The 19,361-nt window shown below is 43.4% G+C and overlaps 1 protein-coding gene and 1 pseudogene across 2 annotated transcripts in view; both read right to left on the bottom strand.

Annotated features, from left to right (window-relative positions):
* Positions 1–19,361, bottom strand: part of FCRL6 (Fc receptor like 6) — a 36,658-nt gene that overhangs the window by 5,139 nt on the left and 12,158 nt on the right. Inside the window, exons 3-9 of one of the 2 annotated variants that reach the window (XM_078156190.1) lie at positions 18,816–19,115; positions 13,531–13,788; positions 12,374–12,651; positions 11,373–11,508; positions 9,175–9,202; positions 7,727–7,809; positions 6,109–6,180 (exon numbers count right to left, since the gene is read on the bottom strand). In XM_078156190.1, coding sequence (XP_078012316.1) covers positions 6,109–6,180; positions 7,727–7,809; positions 9,175–9,202; positions 11,373–11,508; positions 12,374–12,651; positions 13,531–13,788; positions 18,816–19,115 — 1,155 coding nt within the window. The remainder of the gene's footprint in view (positions 1–6,108; positions 6,181–7,726; positions 7,810–9,174; positions 9,203–11,372; positions 11,509–12,373; positions 12,652–13,530; positions 13,789–18,815; positions 19,116–19,361) is intronic. The other variant, XM_020977741.2, reaches the window with a different exon arrangement.
* LOC110201871 (large ribosomal subunit protein eL6 pseudogene) lies at positions 17,164–18,027 on the bottom strand (annotated as a pseudogene).

Below are 19,361 nucleotides of genomic sequence, written 5' to 3'. Positions count from 1 at the left end.
AAGAAATCAGAGACTCTGGATTCAGATCCTGGCCCTGCTACTTTAAACTTGTGGAGTTGATCAGATTTATTCCTCTCTCAGGCCTCGGTTTTCTCATCTGTAAAATGAGGGGGTTCTCTCCAACATCTAAATCTTGTGACCTTTGAGAACTTACATAATACTTTGTTTTGCTTCTCTCTCCTGTGTTTAGGATTATAGGGACCTTAGTAAAACTCCTTCACATTTATAGATGAGGAAGCAAAGGCCCGGAGAGGTTGTGTAGGTAGGTAGTACAGTGATTTGGTTGTCAGGGTAACAGGAGCGATGAGAAGAGCAAAAGTTTCCAGCTCCATTGGACTCTTTTAGTCTTGTTCCTGAGCTAGTGATGTGCATGAACTCGGGCTAGGGACCAAGGGGCATGATTCAACTCAGCTAAATCCAAACACTTATTTAACACTTACTATGTGCTAGTAGGGGCAGCTAGGTGGCGCCATAGTGCACAGAGTGAAGGATCTGGAGTCAGGAAGACTCAAATCTTCCGGAGTTCAAATCTAGCTTCATACACTTACTACTAGCTGTGTGACCCTGGGCAAGTTACTTAACTGTTTGCCTCAGTTTCCTCATCTGGAAAATGAATTGTAGGAGGAAATGGCAAACCATTCCGGTGTCTCTGCCAAAAGAACTTCAAATGGGGTCACAAAGAGTTGGTCATGGCTGAAACAGTTGAACAATAGCAATGTGTTAATCTTTGGGGGTATAGAAAGAAAAATAAAATCATTTCTATCCTCAAGGAGTTTATATTCTATGGGAGATTGGGGGCTAGCATCATGTACACAGTTATGCAAATGCAAAATATATGTGCAATGAATACAGAATACATTTTCTGAGTGGGGAAGGAAATATCACCAACAACCAGAAAAATTAGCAAAGGTCTGTTGTATGAGGTGGCCATTGATCTGAGCCTCAAAGGGAGCTAGATATTCTGAAAATCTAACTATAGTGTCATCCAGCTCCTGTGCAGTTTTGCAAAGTAGAACTTCTGGGATGGTGTTTAAGAAGACAAGATATCAATTAGAAGTATGATGGGATTAAAAGAAATGAATTGATCATAAGTCAAATAAAAATTTTGGTTGGAAGACCCTGAGCAGTAGAAGAGGAGTTGAGTTTTTAAAAAGATAGACTTCATCTAAGCCTGATAACTTACGTTTTCTTTTGATGGCTGCCTGGATGAGTGAGCTGCAATGACTCCTGGGGCTATGGCTTACGGAGTAGAGATGTCTCCCTGCAGGGCAGAAGCCCTAAATAGCAGCTACAATTCAGTGCAAAGATGGGAGGAAAAAAAAGACCAAAAAAAATGTAGCTGACTAGAAGAGGATGCATAAGCATGTGAAGGCCAGAAGATGGCAGCAGAGAGCAGCTTAGAAGCAGTCGGGGAAGGACTCCAAGCCCAAGGAGAGAGCAGCTCACAGTCGAAAGACATCATCAGAAGATATTGATAACATTGGCCCTGCAAGGAAGGAAGCAAGCAGCAACACTGGAGGCAGAAAAGGGATTGAGCTCAAACACCACCTTGCAAGCATGAGTTTAATGGCCATATATGGTGCTCTCCCTGGAATCAGGAGGATCTGAGTTCAAATCTGATCTCAGACACTTATTAGCTAGGTGACCCTGGGCAAGTCACCTAACCCAGTTTGCCTTAGTTTCCTCATGTGTAAAATGAGATGGAGAAGGAAATAGCAAGCCACTCTAGTATCTCTGCCAAGAAAACTCAAAATGGGGTCATGAAGAATCAGACACAGCTGAAATAACTCAACGACAACATACTGTATCACCCTTGTACACCCAGTTAGGTGTGTGTTTCTCCAGATGTTTCCCTGGTCACATGTGTTATGTAGTTTCTCATGTGTATTCCTTGGTTACATGTCTCATACACGTTTGTGTTTCATGTAGACTATATATATTCCTATTTCCTGACCACGTGTCTTCTCTTTCCCACTAGTGGTATGGTAATCTGTGGGAGAATATAACACTGTTTGCATGAAGAAATCTTTCTTGTTACTTATTTTGCCGGACTGTTTAGTTGAATGGTCTTTTGCTGTTCTTTTCTTTGTTGCTTGGAACTATTGTGTCTCTTGACTAGCTTTTCAAATAGAGCATTGTTAGGGACTCGCGGGCCACGGTTCTGAGGAGATGCTCACTCACTACAATGCACCTCAAAACTGGGGTAGCACTCCAAGTGTGGTCCCAACTAATTTACCCAGGGTTACAAAGACAATAAGTGTCAAGCTTAGGATTTGAGCCGGGGTCCTCTGGCTCTGAATCAATTCTCTTTCCATTGTACAGCAGGTCACATCTTAAGTTGTTTTAATAGCTATCTATAAATGTGTCATATTCCTGTACTAGAATATGTGCTCCAAGAATGTGGGCACTGTCTTATCTAGCTTTGTATGTCTCCTAGAACAAGGCTCTGCACAAATAATGTGTTTTGTAAATGTTTGTTAAGTTGAATTGGATTGAACTGAACCAGAATTTGGAAAAGGTTAGAATAAGATAGATGTCATTTTACTTCTTTCCCAAGAGAAAGCCTTGAACCAGCCCCACTACCTTAGTCCAGGTTAAAGCTAGATCTGTGGATAGACTATGACACTTCCTTATTTTTCACATTGAAACAGTATATATGTAGGAGACTACTTCCCTTTTCATTCTCCTTAGCTGTTCTCATAATGGGACTTCATCTGTTGTCAAAAGCCCCATTTCCTCCACCCTCCCTCCCAATTTTGTGCCCTAGACAGTACCCATGCAGCTTCTGGTGGGGTGGGTAATTCAGCTCTATTTTACATGAGCCCTACCCGTTCTTCACCCAGATGTGTGGTGAAGTAGGAGGCAGCAAGTCCCCTCCCCCACCTCTCAGAGACAGTGAAGATTTGCTTCCTAGTCACATAGCCTTGGCTAAGGGAGAGGCCTCAGATTTTTCAGTTCCTAAATCTGTCATATTACAGCTCCAACAGCTAAAACTGGAGTCTGTGTGCTTCTCTTTCAACATTAACTTACATTCAGATATGCCCTATTTTGACCACAGCTTCTTGAGGTCGGGGGTCATATTCACCTTCCTCTATTGCCTCTTGACAGGACATTATCAGAGGTGGAAATTCAAAGCTAGCTCCTTTCAATTCAGATGAGTTGGATACATATTTAGTAAGCAGCTTCTATGAGTAAGGCCCTGGGACATCTAGGTGGTACAGGGGATAGAGTGCTGGGCCTGGATCAGGAAGACTCATCTTTCTGAGTTCAAATCTGGCCTCAGACACTTATTAGCTATGTAACCCTGGGCAAGTCATGTAACCCTGGTTGCCTCAGTCCTTCATCTGTCAAATGAGCTGGAGAAGGAAATGGCAAACCACTCCAGTATCTCTGCCAAGAAAACCCCAAATGGGGTCACAAAGAGTCAGACACGACCGAAGTGACTGAACATGGACAAGGCCCTATGCTATGTAATGGGTTACAAAGAAGAATGATAAAACAATCCATATCTTCCAGGAATTTACAATCTAATGGGAAGGATACAGATGTACACAAATAAGTATTATACAAGAGAAAATGTAAGAAGGGGATACGAAGGGTCTAGACAAAGTGCTTTAAGAGAATATGAGGAAGGGAAGATCATTTTTAGTGGAGTGGATCATCAATGGCTTTACGGAAGAGGTGACTCCTGAGGTGGGTCTTGAAGAATGAGTAGGCTTTCCACAGGTCTCAGGGACATGGAAAGAATAGGTTTCAGTTTGTGTGAATGTCCTAAGTTGGGATAGGGCATGATGGGATCAGAGACCACTCCTGCTCCACTGTATCTGGAATGTAGAATCTGTGAGGGGAGTAGAGAGGAGTAATGCAGGAAAAACAGTTTGGAGAAGACTTCCTGGCATGAGGTGACCAGAAAGTTCCTAAAGCAGCCCAGCTCTCCTGCCAAACATCTCAGCAAAGATGTAAAAGGTATCAGATGAAATAATGGTCAAGTTGGCCAAAGAGAAACAGTAGTAAGTACTTCTATCTAGCCCATGACTATACAGGTAGCCAGAAGCCTGTGAACTTCTAGAGGGGGAATAAAGAAGGAAAAGTTAAAAGCCAATGAGGCTTAGTTGACAGGACCTGAAGTCAGTGGGATCTTGGCCCTGGCATGTTAGGGCCTCAGCATAGGACAGAGCAAGCTCCTGATAGACCATTACATGAGGAAAGGGCTAGACAGTTTGTGCAAAAATGAGAACTTTCCGAAACACTCGAAACCAGTATTACCAGAGCCACAATGGGATACAGAGTTAATGAAATGCTTGTGTCAGGGGGAGGGGAAGAAGGTTTACTCCAGGAGGCCTGAGACCACTGAGATCTTTGATATCTGTTTGGGGCCTGCCAAGCCAAGAACAAGTGATGGAACCAGCTCCCAGTAGGTCACCGGGCAGGGAGCGGCGCTGGGCAGTGTTTGTGGGCCTAGGGACCTGCTAAGAGTACTGGAGCCAGGGCCTCTTCCCTACAGCAGGAGACAGGGGTTTTAGGACTAACCACTTTGGAGGAGGAGGAGGGGGTGTCCTGCAGGGGGTTGCCCCATTTAAAAAGGAGAAACAGCTCCTATGGGGATGAGAATTTCAAAAGCAGGGCACAGTGTGAGGTTGAATTGGTTAACCATTGGATTGAAATTAGGAAGAGAGAAAAGTGAAGTTAGAGCAGGAGTCAGAACAGAAGAGGAAGGGAAAGTACTAAGGGAGGGGTGAGGCAAAGGGAGAGATGGAATAATAGGAGGTTTTGTTGTTCAGTCATTTCATTTTTTTTCAACTCTTGGTGACCCCTTTTGGGGTTTTCTTGGCAAAGATACTAGAGTGGTTTTGCCATTTCCTTCTCCAGCTCATTTTACAGATGAGGAAATTGAGGCAAACAGGGTTAAGTGACTTGCCTAGGGTCACACAGCTAGTAAGTGTTTGAGACCAGATTTTATCTCTGAAAGATGAGTCTTCCTGACTCTAGGACCTGCACTCTATCCACTGTGCCACTTGGCTGCTCTGACAGGGGGTTATAGTCAGATAAATTAATGCTAGAGTTTTTGGTCAAGGAAGTGGAATGTGTATGTAATGTCAAGATCTCATCCCTGTGCACAACTGAGGTGGAGTGGAGGGGTAGGTCATAAAATCTGAGGAGACTAGAGGGGTGTAAAGTTAGGATGTTTATGGGAACATCACCATGAATGTTGAAGTCCCCCCGTAAAATAAGGGTAGGTATTGGGGAAGAGAAGAAGATAGTGCGCTTAAGTGCTGAACTCCTTCGGAATGGAGGGAGAATGACCCGGGGCACATGTGTGTGAGCAAGGAGGGAATAACAGATGATAGTCCCCATTATCTGCAGAGGGTGAAAAGTTTTAATAGAGTAAACTCCAAAAAGGGAGAGCAGTTGCTCAAAGGGAGAAGCTGGAAATGACAGTGAGGGGCAAGGACCAGTGCACTGGGGAGATGGAGGAGGAGGGCTGCCCTAGGGCTGCCCAGAAAGGACAGCCAGGGATTCAGCACTGTCTGGGAGAAGCTAGGTCTCAGTGAGAGCAAGCATCAGGGGAGTATGAGAGGAAGAGGTCCTGAGTGGAGAGAGGCTTGTTCATTATGGATGAGAAACCCAGAGGGCACATACCAAGGGGGCAGGTGGGCTGGAGTTGGGCTGGACATGGGTGAAATGGGGTGGAGGAGGATGATGAGAAAACAGAATGTAGGGGGTGTTCATCATACATTGAATTGTTGATGTTTGTTAAGTACTTGATAAAAAAAAGAACCTTTAAGAAAAGTAGGTTGGAACCAAATTGAGGAGAGCCTTAAATGCCAGGCTAAAAATTTTATTTTGTTTTACTTTGTTTTGTTTTATTTTATTTTATATTTCATTTCATTTCATTTCATTTCATTTCATTTCATTTCATTCATTTCATTTCATTTTATTTTATAGGTAACAAGGAGCCAGTGAAGTTTTTTAAGTAGGAGCGGTATGATCAGACCTGAGAGATTGGTTGGAGAATGGAATCTTGGGGAGAGGGGAGGGTGCAAACACAGTTTTCTTTGCCCCAGACCACCCCCCTTGCCCTGACCTCATCCACTCTTAGTTACTCACTTTTCTTTCTCTGTTTCCTGGAAAATACCACAGAATAGAGCACATCTCCACTCTCTGTATCTTGAGGATTCACTGGAAGGAGAGATGAGGTCATCAGAGATGACTCACCCAACCCAAGACCATGAATCCCACCCCCCTGTTTGATCCCAGGCATGGATCAAGGTCTCTGGGGCTATCTGAGGGCACTTTCAAAGAGAAGGATAGTCTATGTGAGTATTATCATAATAGCAAGGATGAGTAGAATACATGGGGACAAGGGAACTTGCTTTGGAAAAATGTGGGGCAAAAGAGGCTAACCCCCCCCCCCCATAGAGTACTAGAGCTGGAAGGGAACCTACCATTACTTCAGTCCAACTTTCTCATTTTGTCACTACTGGAATGGAGGTCCAGAGACCTATAACCCCTTGCCCAGGATCACATATCAAGTTACTTTAAAGTCAGGACTAAAACCCAGCTCTCCACATTCTTAGTTTACTATTCTTTCCCCTGTACTCTCAAGGCATCTAGTTCAAATTCACCGTTTTACAGATTAGGAAACTAAGTCTGCCTAAGAGGTCAGATGTCTTGTTCCTGGTCATGCTTAGAGTGAGTGGCAGTCAGGATTAGATAGAACCTGGGTCTGCAGATGGCCAGCCTGGTACTTTTTGTACAACAGCAGATAGATTGTGATGATCAGGCCTCCATAAGTGACCAGGGATAGAAATTGGGTCACAGGTGGTTTCTATAGCTTGAGGGGGTGAAGAACACTGGGCCTGGTGTCGGGAAGACCCAAGTTTGAATCTAGCCTTAGACACTTAGTCTGATGTATGATCCTGGGCAAGTCACTTAATCTCTGTTTGGTTCAGTTTCCTTAACTGGAAAATGGGGAAATCCCTCCCAAATTGTGAAGATTAAATGAAATATTTGTGAAGTGCTTAGCACAGTACTTAGACACTGTATAAATGCTAGTTATTATTATGTTGTTACTGTTACAATGGAGGCTCTATTCTTTTGCAATGCCTTCTGTCTTTCTCCTTTTCTACTACCAGCTCTGCCACATCCATGCTTACTGCTCTCCATCTGCCTCTTGTTAGAAGATGCGTTGGCAAGAGAAGGAAAGACTGTCTGCCTGTGTGACCATGCACAATTCACTTAACCTCTTTGACCCTCAATCTCCACACCTGTAAAGTGGGGATAATAATATGAATGCTACCTAATACAAAGTGTTCTTGTGAGGAAGATATTCTGTAAACATTAAAATAAAATGTGAGGTTGTTGTTATTCAGTACTTTCTGACTCTTTGTGACCCCATTTGGAGTTTTCTTGTCCAAGATACTGGTGTGGTTTGCCATTTCCTTTTCCAGCTCATTTGACACAACAGTGACTTGTTTAGGGTCACCCAGCTAGTAAGTGTCTGAGGCCAGATTTGAACTCAGGAAGAGGAGTCTTTTTGACTTCAGGCCCAGCACTCTATCCACTGCACCACCTAGCTGCCTCTATGTGAGTTATTATTATTATTATTCCCCAGAAGTGCCTGAGGTAGTTCTAAGGTCCATGACTTCTTCATCCTCCTTTTCAAAGAGGCCTTTTTTCTGTCTCCAATGGACAGTCCAGTCCAGCAGAGCGGCTTGACCCTTACCATTGGCATACACTGGACAAGACTCCAGGTCTTGTGATGAGGAAGCCTTAACAGCTTCTGGAGTTCCTGGGAAGAAAGGACCCCTAAGAAACAGAGAGTAATGAAAATGAACATTGAGGAAAGATAAAGCTGTGAAACAGATTGTGGGTTCTGGGCTGGGCTAGTAGAAGGGGAATATTGATTCACAGCAGGCTTAGGGCACTGTTCTGTTTGTGAGGGTTAACCCATAGGGCTGCACACAGTTAGCTTTTATGAGATGATTTCTCCTAATGATGTGGTCCAAGAGGAATCCTAAACCATGGGAAAGATGGACAGTAGAGAACTAAAATCAACATCAAACTGCTCAAGACAATTGGTACCTCAGAATCTTTTTAAAGAAGGACCAGGGATAGAGCCATAACCAGTATTTCTGAAATTCAGCTAAGTTGGGTCAAGGGCAGAGTCTAAGTATAACCATTTCTACGTATAGCTAATGTTGACTGAAGACAGAGGTGAGGGGAATTGAGGAAGATAAACATTTGGGAAGGCCAATTTAAGAGGGAGCAGGGGTTGGAGTGAAGAAGATTATGAGGTAAGTACTGAACTTTTTTGGGAGGAGGGAGAGTGAACTGAAAGTCTCTGGATGGCAACATCTAGAATCTGGACAGGGTGGAACAAATTTTAAAGGAGGAGAGATGGTTGCTGAGTGATGGTGGCAGTGGAGAGCAAGGAGTATATTAAATCCTCTCCCCAGGCACTGTGTGTCAGTAGGTGTAGGAGAAAGAATACCCAGTCTTGAAGAGGGTGACAAATGATGTGGTGTCTTCAGAAGAAAGCTAGGTTACATTGAGTACCCAAAAAAGAAGAGGAATGTAGAAAGAAGAGATCTGGGACAAAGGGAAGTTTGTTAACCACAGAGGAGGGTCCTAGAAGGCAGAGTGGAAAAGAGGACTAAGGAAGGACCAGAAAAGGCTGAGGTAGACAGGAATGAGAGTATGGGCCTTGAAGGTGGTGGACCCAGAAGGCAGGCCAGCCCTGGAAAAGATAGCTATATTTGGATGCAGTCTTTGGAAGTGGTTCATCCCCATCTTTCCCTGATGTTCACTACCAGCAACTCTACTTCCTTGTCTTTTCTCAGGGTGACTTTTTCCTCCTAGGTACAGTAGCCATAGTAGTAGAAAGGGCAGCCTGTTTTTTTCTCCTCTATCTCTGCCACCACTGACCTTGTCCTCTCACCCTCTACTGGGGTTGCCTTCCTGTCCAAACCCCACGGGGGCACAAGCCAGACAAGAACTATAATATGTGATGTGTTGGGATGGCTGTGTGTTAACCTTGGTGGGGACAAGGTGGCATCCTGCCCTAGTGAAGGCTCTCAGCAAGTTAGGGATTGGGTCATGGGTTTATACACCACTTGGGCCGTTGCTGGTGTCTAAGGAATAGCTTTCATAACATGAAGGCAGCAGACTCACCTGGCAGGATCTGGGGCAGCAGTTCCTTCTGTAAAATCAAGTGTGTACAAAAATAACTAACAGGAACCTAATAGATATTTCCATTGTGCCTTTGCCACATGTGTGTCTATGTTTCCATTGGAATGCTTAGTCATAGAGAAGCTATGGAGTAGGGACACCTAGTAGCTATCTTCAATGATTTCAAATACTACCCTGTAGAAGGGAGATCTGGCTTGTTCTGCATGGTCCCTGAGGTTAGAACCAGGAGCAGCTGTTTGGAGATTGCAGAGAGACACATTTTGGCTTGTCTTAAGGATAAGAGACCTAGCAATGAATCATCCGAAAATGGAAAGGACTGCTCCTGTAGCTGCTGAATTCTCCATCACTGAAGGTTAAGTGGAGGCTGATTTCTCTGTTTCCTCTCCTATCCTTGAGGCTTCAGGCCTCACCTCTGACAATGCTGACTCTGCCTCTGGACAAGCCATGGAACCTTTTGGTGCCTAGGCAACTAACTCTGTTGGACTCAAAATTGCAGGGCAGGTGCCAACTTGTATTGGTAGAGGGAGTTCCCTTACCTAGGAGTGCCCTACACCAACAAAAGGACAGGTCAGTCCTTAACCCTATTCCTGTCCCTCCTGTACCACTGAAGAACTTGGGCAATTTCCTCTGGGATGGGGAGAGGCTGAAGGGAGGGACCGACAATGTAAGGAGAAGGTTCTGAAAAGGAGACAATGGGGTAGTACAGGTGAGGGTGAGGGTTCCCTGTGACTGGCTAGAGACAAAGGCATTTGGAGTTAGATGCAGGCATTCTTAACCTTTTTAGCTTGCGTCATGGATCCTTTCGGCAGTTGGTTGAAATCCATGTATCCCTTCTCAGAATAATGCTTTTAAAGGCACAAAATGAAATACATAGGATTGCAAAGGAAGGCAATTTATATTAAAAACCAGTTATTGAAATATTCAAACAAACAAAAATAAGTGTATGGACCCCAGCTTAGAAATCCCTGTAAGTAGGAGAGGCTTAAGACACAACTATTAGCCTAGAGCAGGAGTGGGGAACCTACAGCCTTAAGGCCTTCTAGGTCCTTAAGTTTGGCCTTTTGATTGAAACTAAATTTTACAGAACATGTTGTAAAATTTAGTTTCAGTCAAATGGCTGCACTTAAGGACTTTGAAAACCACATGCAGCCTTAAGGCCACAGTTTTCCCACCCCTGGCCTAGAGGGATGCACAGAGGATCAAATTAGACAAATGAATGTAAAGTACTTTCTGAATTGTAAAGCCCTGGAAAAAGGCAGCTATTACTGTTATAACTGGTATTATTGTAATTATTATTGATAAACACAAGGCACTGTACACATTTTGGGTGAGGATGCCCACACGTATGCATGGGCTTTGGGCTTGAGGGGTCTGAAGTATTATTCCCCAATCCTCATTTCTTCCTCTGTCTTCCACTCCAGCCACTTGAAGTTAAGATCGCTAGACACTGTTAGTGTCCTTGGGAAGTTACTTAGCTTCATTTGCAAAATAAATGGGTTGAACTTGATGGTCTATGAAGTCCCTTTCAGCTCTACACCATTGGTCCTACAAGAATCAGAAGACTCTGGTTTGAGTCTGGGCTCTGGCATTTACCAGGTGTGTACGTCCCTGTGGCAAAGTCAGTCCTCCATTCTAAGGCTCCATTGCTCATCTGTAATATGGGAGGACTTGCCCTGCCTCACAAAGTTGTCAGTCTGTAAATCTTCAAATGCTGTAGAAGTATGAACTAATAATATTGTGGTTACCTGTCTTTTCAACCATAATCACACCCACCCAGAGCTCCCCTTTTCAGAAGCAGTGTTTTCAAATGTGGTCAGCAATGATTTATAAGTTTTTAAACTATTTGCTGCTCCTTGCCAGGGTTGCCCAATGGCTGACCTCTGACCCACTTAGCCAAGATATTGTAATTGAAGCTGTCCACTTCTTACTATTACGCTTCTTATTATTCTGGCCAGCTTTTTTTTTCTTTTTCAAGTTTTAATTTTTTATAGCCTCATTCTCCTCAGGCCTGGGGTATCCTTTGAGTGTGTATGTGTGAAATATCAGCATGCCCTTTTCTGAGATGTGAGAATGGGTCATAACCCTAGGGGGTGAGTTTTAGGGTGCAGGGGGAAGGTGGGGTTGGGGTTCCAGCCAGAACTGGAATCGATCACCAGAGGATGCCAAAGGAAGAGACTGACCTGCTTTCTTCAAGAGCCTGAAATAATGCAGAAAGACTGCAGTGATTCCAATCATGCCAAACAGAGCCAGAGTTATCCCCAGAACCAGCTGGCTCCTCCTGTGCCCCACGGGGACCGAGGGGAGAGTTGTGGAGCCCTGGAGAAGAGAGACTTGGTTGCTGAGATTTCCTGAAGTCATTTTAAGGGATAGGCTAGAGAAGCCTAACCTAACAAGCTGGGAAACTGAAAGGTCTCCAGGCTGTCTGGTTTCTGTACCTCTGCAGGGAAAGAGAGGTTGAGAACAATGAATGGGGCAGCTCAGTTTCAGGAGTGGTGTATGAAGAAAATATTAATTTCTTGAGAAGTCTCATTATTTCCCCAGTGAGTTGAGATGTTCCAGGAATGGGATTAGAAGCAGGGGAAAGGAAGAACACACTTAGTCAACACACATTTACTGAGCAGCTACCATGAGCCCAGGACTGTGTTGGACAGCAGGGTACAAAGCTTAATTAATCCTGATCTCAGATAGAATCCATTTGGGAAGACCACATTCTCTCTCTGGAGAGCTAGCTGCAGGCTCACTCTTTAAACTGGGGGCTGTTTTCAGGAATAATTTCCTGCATCTCCCTTTAACATCACGGAGAGGAGGAAGGGGGGACAAGTCTTCCATGGGCACCTGAACTTGTTACCAAGGATTTCTCCCTTGTAGAGGACAGAGTCCCTTTACTGGTCACCCTGAAGCTCTACTGTGTCCCCTACTGTGACACCGTCAGTTAGGTGAAGGAATGATGAGATAATGGACTTGAAAGAGAAGACAAGTCAGAGAGGCTGCTGGGCTCTGGATGCCTTTTGGCCCCCTGAGGGGCAGTGCAAGTTCTATATTAATGGGAAAGGTCATTCTTTCCTCTCATCTTTATAGCTGTTACTCTCCCAGCTTCACTTAAATTCCCACTTCCCAGACTCCACAGGCAGCCTTTCTCCACTATTTCCCAAGAGTGTTCCCACTCCCCTTTCCCACTCACTTGAATTTCCAGCCCGAGGCTCTGTTTCTGAACTTGGCCATCCTCGGTGGCTGCCACACACCAGTAAAAGCCAGCACCTGCCATTATGGTTGCTGGGATGCAGTATTCTGGCGACTGGTCTCTGCTTCTTATGGTGCTATTATCCTTATAGAAGGAGAAATAGAGGCGGGAGGCTGACCTCTGCGGGGTTAGTTGTGTCTCACAGCTCAAAGTCGTCAGGCTCCCCGACACGGCTTCAGTGGAATTTTTGATTCTCAGCTCAGGCCGAGGGAACAGCTCTGGGGAGAAGTCAGACTTAGAATCAAGGAAAAATTGGGAAGGGGTAAGTCCTGGGAGTTAAGGGCTCGAAAGAAAGGCTGGAGGAAACTGAGCAGCAGTTCATTCCAGCTGAATGATGCAATGGATAGAGCACTGGGCCTGGAGTTGTGAAGATCTGAGTTCAAGTCTAGCTTCAGACACTTACTAGCTGTCTGACCCAGGGCAAGTCACAATGTTTTCTGCCTCAGTTTCCCGAACTGCAAAATAGGGATTATGACAGTACCTAACTCACAGAGTTGTTGAGAGGATCAAATGAGATAATGTTTGTAAAGCACTTAGCACAGTGCCTGGTCATTTCTGACTCTTTGTGACCCCATTTGGGGTCTTCTTGGCAAAGATACTGATGTGGTTTGTCATTTCCTACTTCAGCTCATTTGACAGATGAAGAAACTGAGGTAAACTGAGTTAAATAACTTGCCCAGGGTCACATAGCTAAGTTAAGTGTCTGAAGCCAGATTTGAACTCATGAAGATGAGTCTTCTTGACTCCAGGCCCTGCACCCTATCCACTGTGCCACCTACCTGTCCTTAGTAGATAGCTGGCTCTGTATAAACACTTATTCTTTTTCCTTCTCCATTCTGCAGTCACAGTGGGACTCCCAGTCTCCAAATCTAGGAACTCAATAACCTCAATGCAAGACCGTGACCTATTCACCAGGACTTGTTTTCCTCTCCTCAATCAGCCTGCTCTAGAATAATTCTTAGTAAGCATCTTGAGCCCTGGCCCTGCTAGCTAAGAATATTCTACCATGGAAATCCTCAGAGGATGGGTTCCTGTTCTGAGACTTAATAGTTTCCAGTGGCCTTATCCTTGGCAGTTTCCATCCCATGGCCACTTACCTTGGACTTGAAGGATGACAGGTTCAGAGTTTTCATGTATATTTCCATTCCTCATATACCCACTACAACTGTACTGGCCTCTATCCTCTATATTTGCTGCTTTGATGGACAACGGTTTGTTTTCCTTAGTGAAGTAAATGGGTTTCCTCCATTTGTGAAATGTAACCTTGGATAGTTCAGCTTTCCTCCATCCTTTGCATTGCAAAATCACAGCATCTCCTTCAAACACAGAGTAAGGAGCCTGGAGGATCAGCCAGTCTGTAACACACAGGAAGACATATCTAAGATCGTCCCCATCTGCCTTCACTTTCTTCTCTCCAGTATGGCTTCCCACACTGAAATTCTACCCATCCTTGCATCCCAGCTTAGATGCCACCTGAAGCCTTTTCTGATCCCTCCACTCTAATTGAATAGCAACAATAAACATATTGGTGGGTGATTGTGAGCTATGGTTTTGAGTGGGTGTGGAACTGGGATAACCTGTCCGAGGGCTGCATATGGTGAAGAGGGATGCCCCAGGTACACAATCATAATAACCAATTATTATGTGAGAATGAAACTATGTCATATCCAGAAAGAGGAGAGATTATTACTGGCTTGGGTGGATTAGGGAAGAATACTTGGAAGAGGTGGCAATTGGGCTAGCTTTTAAAGGATCAGTAGAAACTTATAAGGCAAAAAAGGAGGATTGGAGGATGTTCCAGCATTGAGAATAAGCATATAAGCAAAGGCATGGGATAGTCAAATGTGGGGTATGTACAGTGACTGGCCAGTAGCCTAATTGGGTTAGAGCATGCATTGGCTTCTTTCCTTCTCCTATGCTGCCTACAGGTCTACTTCATTCTTTAAAACAGAACAAAACAAACAAACAAAAACCTCAAAACAAAAATGTCACTTGACCCCAACATAACTTCAAACTATCAGCTTATATCTTTTTTCTCTTTCACGACCTACACTTACTGTCTCTGCTTTCTCATTCCCCCTTCTCTTTCAAATACCTTTGTACTTGGGCTTCTGTTTCCCTTACTTGACTTAAAATTGTCTCCTCCAAAGTTTCCCATCATTTCTGAAACATGAAAAACAATAGCCCTTTTCTCAGTCTTCATTATCATTGACCTCTTTAGATCCTCTCTCCCTGCCTGGGAGACACTCCTTTTGCCTGGTTTTTCTCTTACCTGCATGATCGAATCTTCTCAGCTTCCTTTGTTGAATTATCTCACATATTGTGCCCCCCCAAGCTCTGTTATGGACACTTTTCTCTATATATGCTCTCTGCTGTGGATCTTATTGGCTCCCTTGGGTTAAATTGTCCATCTACGTGCAGATTACTCCTAAATCTACGCATCCATTCCTCATCTTTTTCCTGAGCTCCAATCTTGCATAACCAACTGTGTGCTGGACATGTCTAATTGAATATTTCACAGGCATCTCAAACTTACAATGTCCAAAATGGAACTCCTTGTCTCTTCCCAAGTCCTCCCCTCTTCCTGAAAAGGTAGGGATGGTGCTAGATTGTGGGGACATAGGAATGAAACAAATGTTTTAACTTTAGTCAAGAGGCAAGAGAGTCACTGAAGATTTTTGAGCTGAGAAAATGTCATGACTAGATCTAGGCATGATTCAGGTCTGGCAGTGGTGTGAAGGATAGACTTGGGTGGGGAGGGTGATAGTATAAATGGGAGTACCCCCTAGATGGCTCTTGAAATAATGTGAATGGTATTACCGTTTTTGCTTTTTCTTTTTATCCCATGCACCTCCTATAGGATCTGGCATATAGTAAGTTCTTAATAAATACTTATTGCTTGATTGATTAAATTAGAACTGGTACTAGGATGTTGGGAGTGGGAATAGATAAATGGGGACAGGTATGAGATATTGCAGATAGAAGATTGAAGTGTAAGGGAGAGGGAAGAGTTAAAAGCAACACTGATGTTTCATGCAGAAGACTGTATGGATTATATTACTAATGAAGTCAGAAGGAGAAAGTTTGGAAGGGAAAATAATAATGTTTCCTTTGAATATGTGTTTGAGACGTCAGTGGAAAATCTAGGTGGAGATGTCCTGTAGGCTGTTGGAGTCAAATCTGGAACTTGGAAAATAGGTGTGGTTTTGAGATTACTCTGCATAGAGATGGTAATGAAGTTGGGGCAGTGAATGAAATCACCTAAGAGAGAAAGAAAAGAAAGGACTAAAGACAGAACCTTAGGATAAAGGGGGTCAGGAAGTGGAGGAAGAGTTAGTATTAGAGACAAAGAAAGCAGTTTAGACAGTTAGGAAGAAAACCAGAAGAATGTGGTGTCTTAGAATCCAAGGGAGGAAAGAGCATTTAGAAGGATACTTAAACATTTTTTTACTATCTTGAGAAATGATGTACTCAGAGTACAAACTGAAGCCTATTTCCTTTCTTTTCTTTCTTTTTTGGACATGATTAATGTGAGAAATTGTTTTGCATGACTATACATATTTGTCAAGGTTTTTTTTTTCTTCTTGTCTTCTCAATGGGTAGGAGAGGGGGAGGAGGAAGGAAGACAATATGTAAATAAAAATAAAATAAAATTGAGTTAATTTCTTTTCTATCTTCCCTGACACCTAGCAAGTGCATTTCAAATGGTAAGCACTTAATGAATGATATTGTAATTGAAAGCTGCCCATCAACTGAGGAATGGCTAAAGAAATTGTGGCAAATGAATATAATTGTATATCATAAGAAACAATAAATGTAATAAGAATAGAGAAGTATGGAAAGACATATAAACTGATTCAAAATTAAGTAAGGAGAGTCAAGGAAATAATATACACATGGCTATGGTAATAGAAATGGAAAGAACAGCCACAAAACAACTGAAAATGAATATTACAAAATTACAAAGAACAAGATTGATCCCAAAGAAAATATATGAGGGAACATCTTTCTTCACTACTTTGCAGAGGTGTGTGTGTGTGTGTGTGTTTGTTCAGTGTGTAACATTAAATATAATCAGTTTTTTAATATGTTGATCAATTTTACTGATTTATCTTTCCTTCTTTTTCTATTTTTTTTTTCTAAAGAAAATCTTTGTCACATGGGATGGCTCTCTGGGAGAGCATATGAGAAGGAAAAGGGAAAATTTAGGAGATTTAAAAACAAAAGATACCAATAAAAATTTATTTAAAAAACAGCCTCCTCAGTAAATATTTGTTGACTATTTGAATAATCTTAATGTCATTCATCAATGTTACACCAGCCATGACATGATCTTCTGAGTCATTTAAAACCCCACTCATGATCCTTCTCCTGTCTCCCTTTTCTAGGGCTTTCATATTAGCCTCTTAGCATGTCCATCACCAAGAGTCTGAGGTAAATCCCAAGGTGACCTCCTTTCCTCTCAGTGAGAGCTATGGGTCATATTTTGCTCTTCATTTAATGCCCAGGGTCCAGGGGCTATGGAATAACACTTCCCTCCTTCCTACCTTCATCTCCTTCCTTCCTTCCCTTCCTCCCCTCCTCTCCTTCCTTCCTTCCTTCCTTCTTTCCTTCCTTCCTTCCTTCCTTCCTTCCTTCCTTCCTTCCTTCCTTCCTTCCTTCCTTCCTTCCTTCTTTCTTTCTTTCTTTTTCTATTCTAAATATTTTATTAAGAGTTCTCTGCAAGGCATTTAAAACACCAGCTTGGAAGGATAAACTCTGTTGGAGAAAGAGAATACAGAATGCAGGTAGCCATGGAACTGAGGAATTTTCTTGATTTGGGGCAGGATCTGAGAGTCCACTGTTTTCTGATCAGTCTTGTGCTGCTCTGTAATCTTATATTTCTCTTTTTCTGTGTCAAAAGTCTCTCCTTCATGGTTTACAGAACCTCTTCTTCTTGAAGTAAGTATCAGTAAGATGATTTGGAATTTTTACACCCAAAAGGTTAACCCTGGTAGAGATGGCAATGACATATTTCTGGTGGGTCCTTCTCAGAGGAACATGGTTGATGGCTAGAGGTCCAGTCACCAGTAGCAAGCCACTAGCCAGCTGCTTCAGGAAAACCACTGGCTTGTTCTTGTGGTAGCCAATGGTCATGATCAGAATGGTGCCCGGGGTGATACTAGCTTGAAGTCTTCTCACTTGCTGGCTGAAGGGCTTTTTGCCATGACTTAGCAGCTTTCTAGGCACATCCTCAGTAGGGTAATACCTAGGCATCTTCAAAATCTTTACCACATGGGTTCCTCCATTCTTATCACCACAACTGGCTTTGAGACAGCAGCAGGCAGCTTCTCTTTCTTTTTCCTTTCAATCCGGATTTTTGGTGCAGTGTATTTCTGCTTGTACATGGCTCACCAGGAATACATTGCAGACCTTAAGTATCTACCAATCCCTCAGGGCAGGACTGGGTTCCGACTGCAAAGCTTTTGAGGCTTTTTCACCACCACCTTTTCAGCCACATCTTCCTTTTTGTTCTCCTTTTTTTCCTTTCTGACCTTCTTTTCCTTTGGTTCCTTTACGGGTTTTTTTGGTCCGCTCTCTTGAAAGAAGGCCTTCTCTCCTTTCTTCCTTTCCCTTTGTCCCTCCCTTCCTTCCTTCCTTCCTTCCTTCCTTCCTTCCTTCCTTCCTTCCTTCCTTCCTTCCTTCCTTCCTTCTCTCTCCCTTGCTTCTCCCCTGCCTCCCTTCCTTCTTTCCTTTCTTCCTTCCTTCTCCCTTTCTACCCCCTCAGTCCCCCCAAACTTCTCTTCTCTAAACTGGTACATTTCTGCCTTTTTTTTTTTTAACTATTTTTTACTTGAGAGCAAGCATGGCCCTCTGGATAGACAGGTACCCTCAGAGTTGGGATGAGTTGGGCTCATGGCCTACCTATGACACATGCTGGCTGTGTGATTCTGGGCAAGTCACTTAACCTCTCAGTGCTCCTAGACAACTCTGATTATAAATGGAAGAGAAGGCACTTATCTGCATTAGTACATGTTCCTTATCAAATCCCTATAATAGTTCAATATAGAAAAAATTCTTATAACTCATAAAAATCCTCCTTTTCACCCATTCCAAACATGCCTCTGAAGACCTTCATAAGGGTAGAACAAATGATGCTTATTATTGTCTAAAAACATCTCCATCTGTCTGGTCACCAGTACCTGGCCCCATATGCTTCCCAAAATCTTTAGCTCTTCCATAAACTCTAGATGCAGACCAGGCTTCTGCCAATTTTTAGAAAGAATGTGGGATCCAAGGGGAGGGAGGACACCCAAAGTTGAGTCCCTAGTACATTTCCTTGGGATCTTCAAATGACAGACATGACATGATTCCCTGGAGCCACACTATGCCCCTTGCTCACCATTACAGAAGGTGATGTTCACAGGGTCACTGAGGGCAGAATCTTGGCCCCCACAGCTGTACTGTCCACTTTTCCAGATCACAGTGGTGTTTCTAGAGGTTTGGTGGAACTTCTTCCCCTCCTTGTACCATAAGATGTCTCCTAATCCCATGAGATCCAGATGCCCACATGTCAAATATACTTTCTCATAAATGAAGACAGTGGTCCATGGAGGTTGAAGAGACAAGATGGGCCTTGTGATGACATCTGAGATGTAAAAGGAGAAAGCTATGCAGATACCAGGGACTGTGGCTCTGAAATCTGAAGGAAGGGGAGTGTAAGGAATAACTAGAAGGGAGGGAAGCTCGGGGCCCTTAGTCTGAGGACAGTGAGGCTTAGAACCCTTAGTGAATAGTAAGGCTCATGGTCCCCACCAAGAAAGTGGAAGGTTTGGAGTGCTCTATGAGGTAGAATTGATATTCAGGTGCTGCTTAGTGATGGGAAGTGAGATTCAGGGCTCTCAGTGAAAGGAGAACAAAGCTCAGAATAATTCTTAGTGAGGGGAAA

The sequence above is a fragment of the Phascolarctos cinereus genome, unplaced genomic scaffold (genome assembly GCF_003287225.1).
Source record: "Phascolarctos cinereus isolate Bilbo 61053 unplaced genomic scaffold, phaCin_HiC Scaffold_5;HRSCAF=322, whole genome shotgun sequence".
Lineage (NCBI taxonomy): Eukaryota > Metazoa > Chordata > Mammalia > Diprotodontia > Phascolarctidae > Phascolarctos > Phascolarctos cinereus.
Note: the sequence above shows the minus strand (reverse complement) of the source record. Positions and strands in the feature narration are given on the sequence as shown.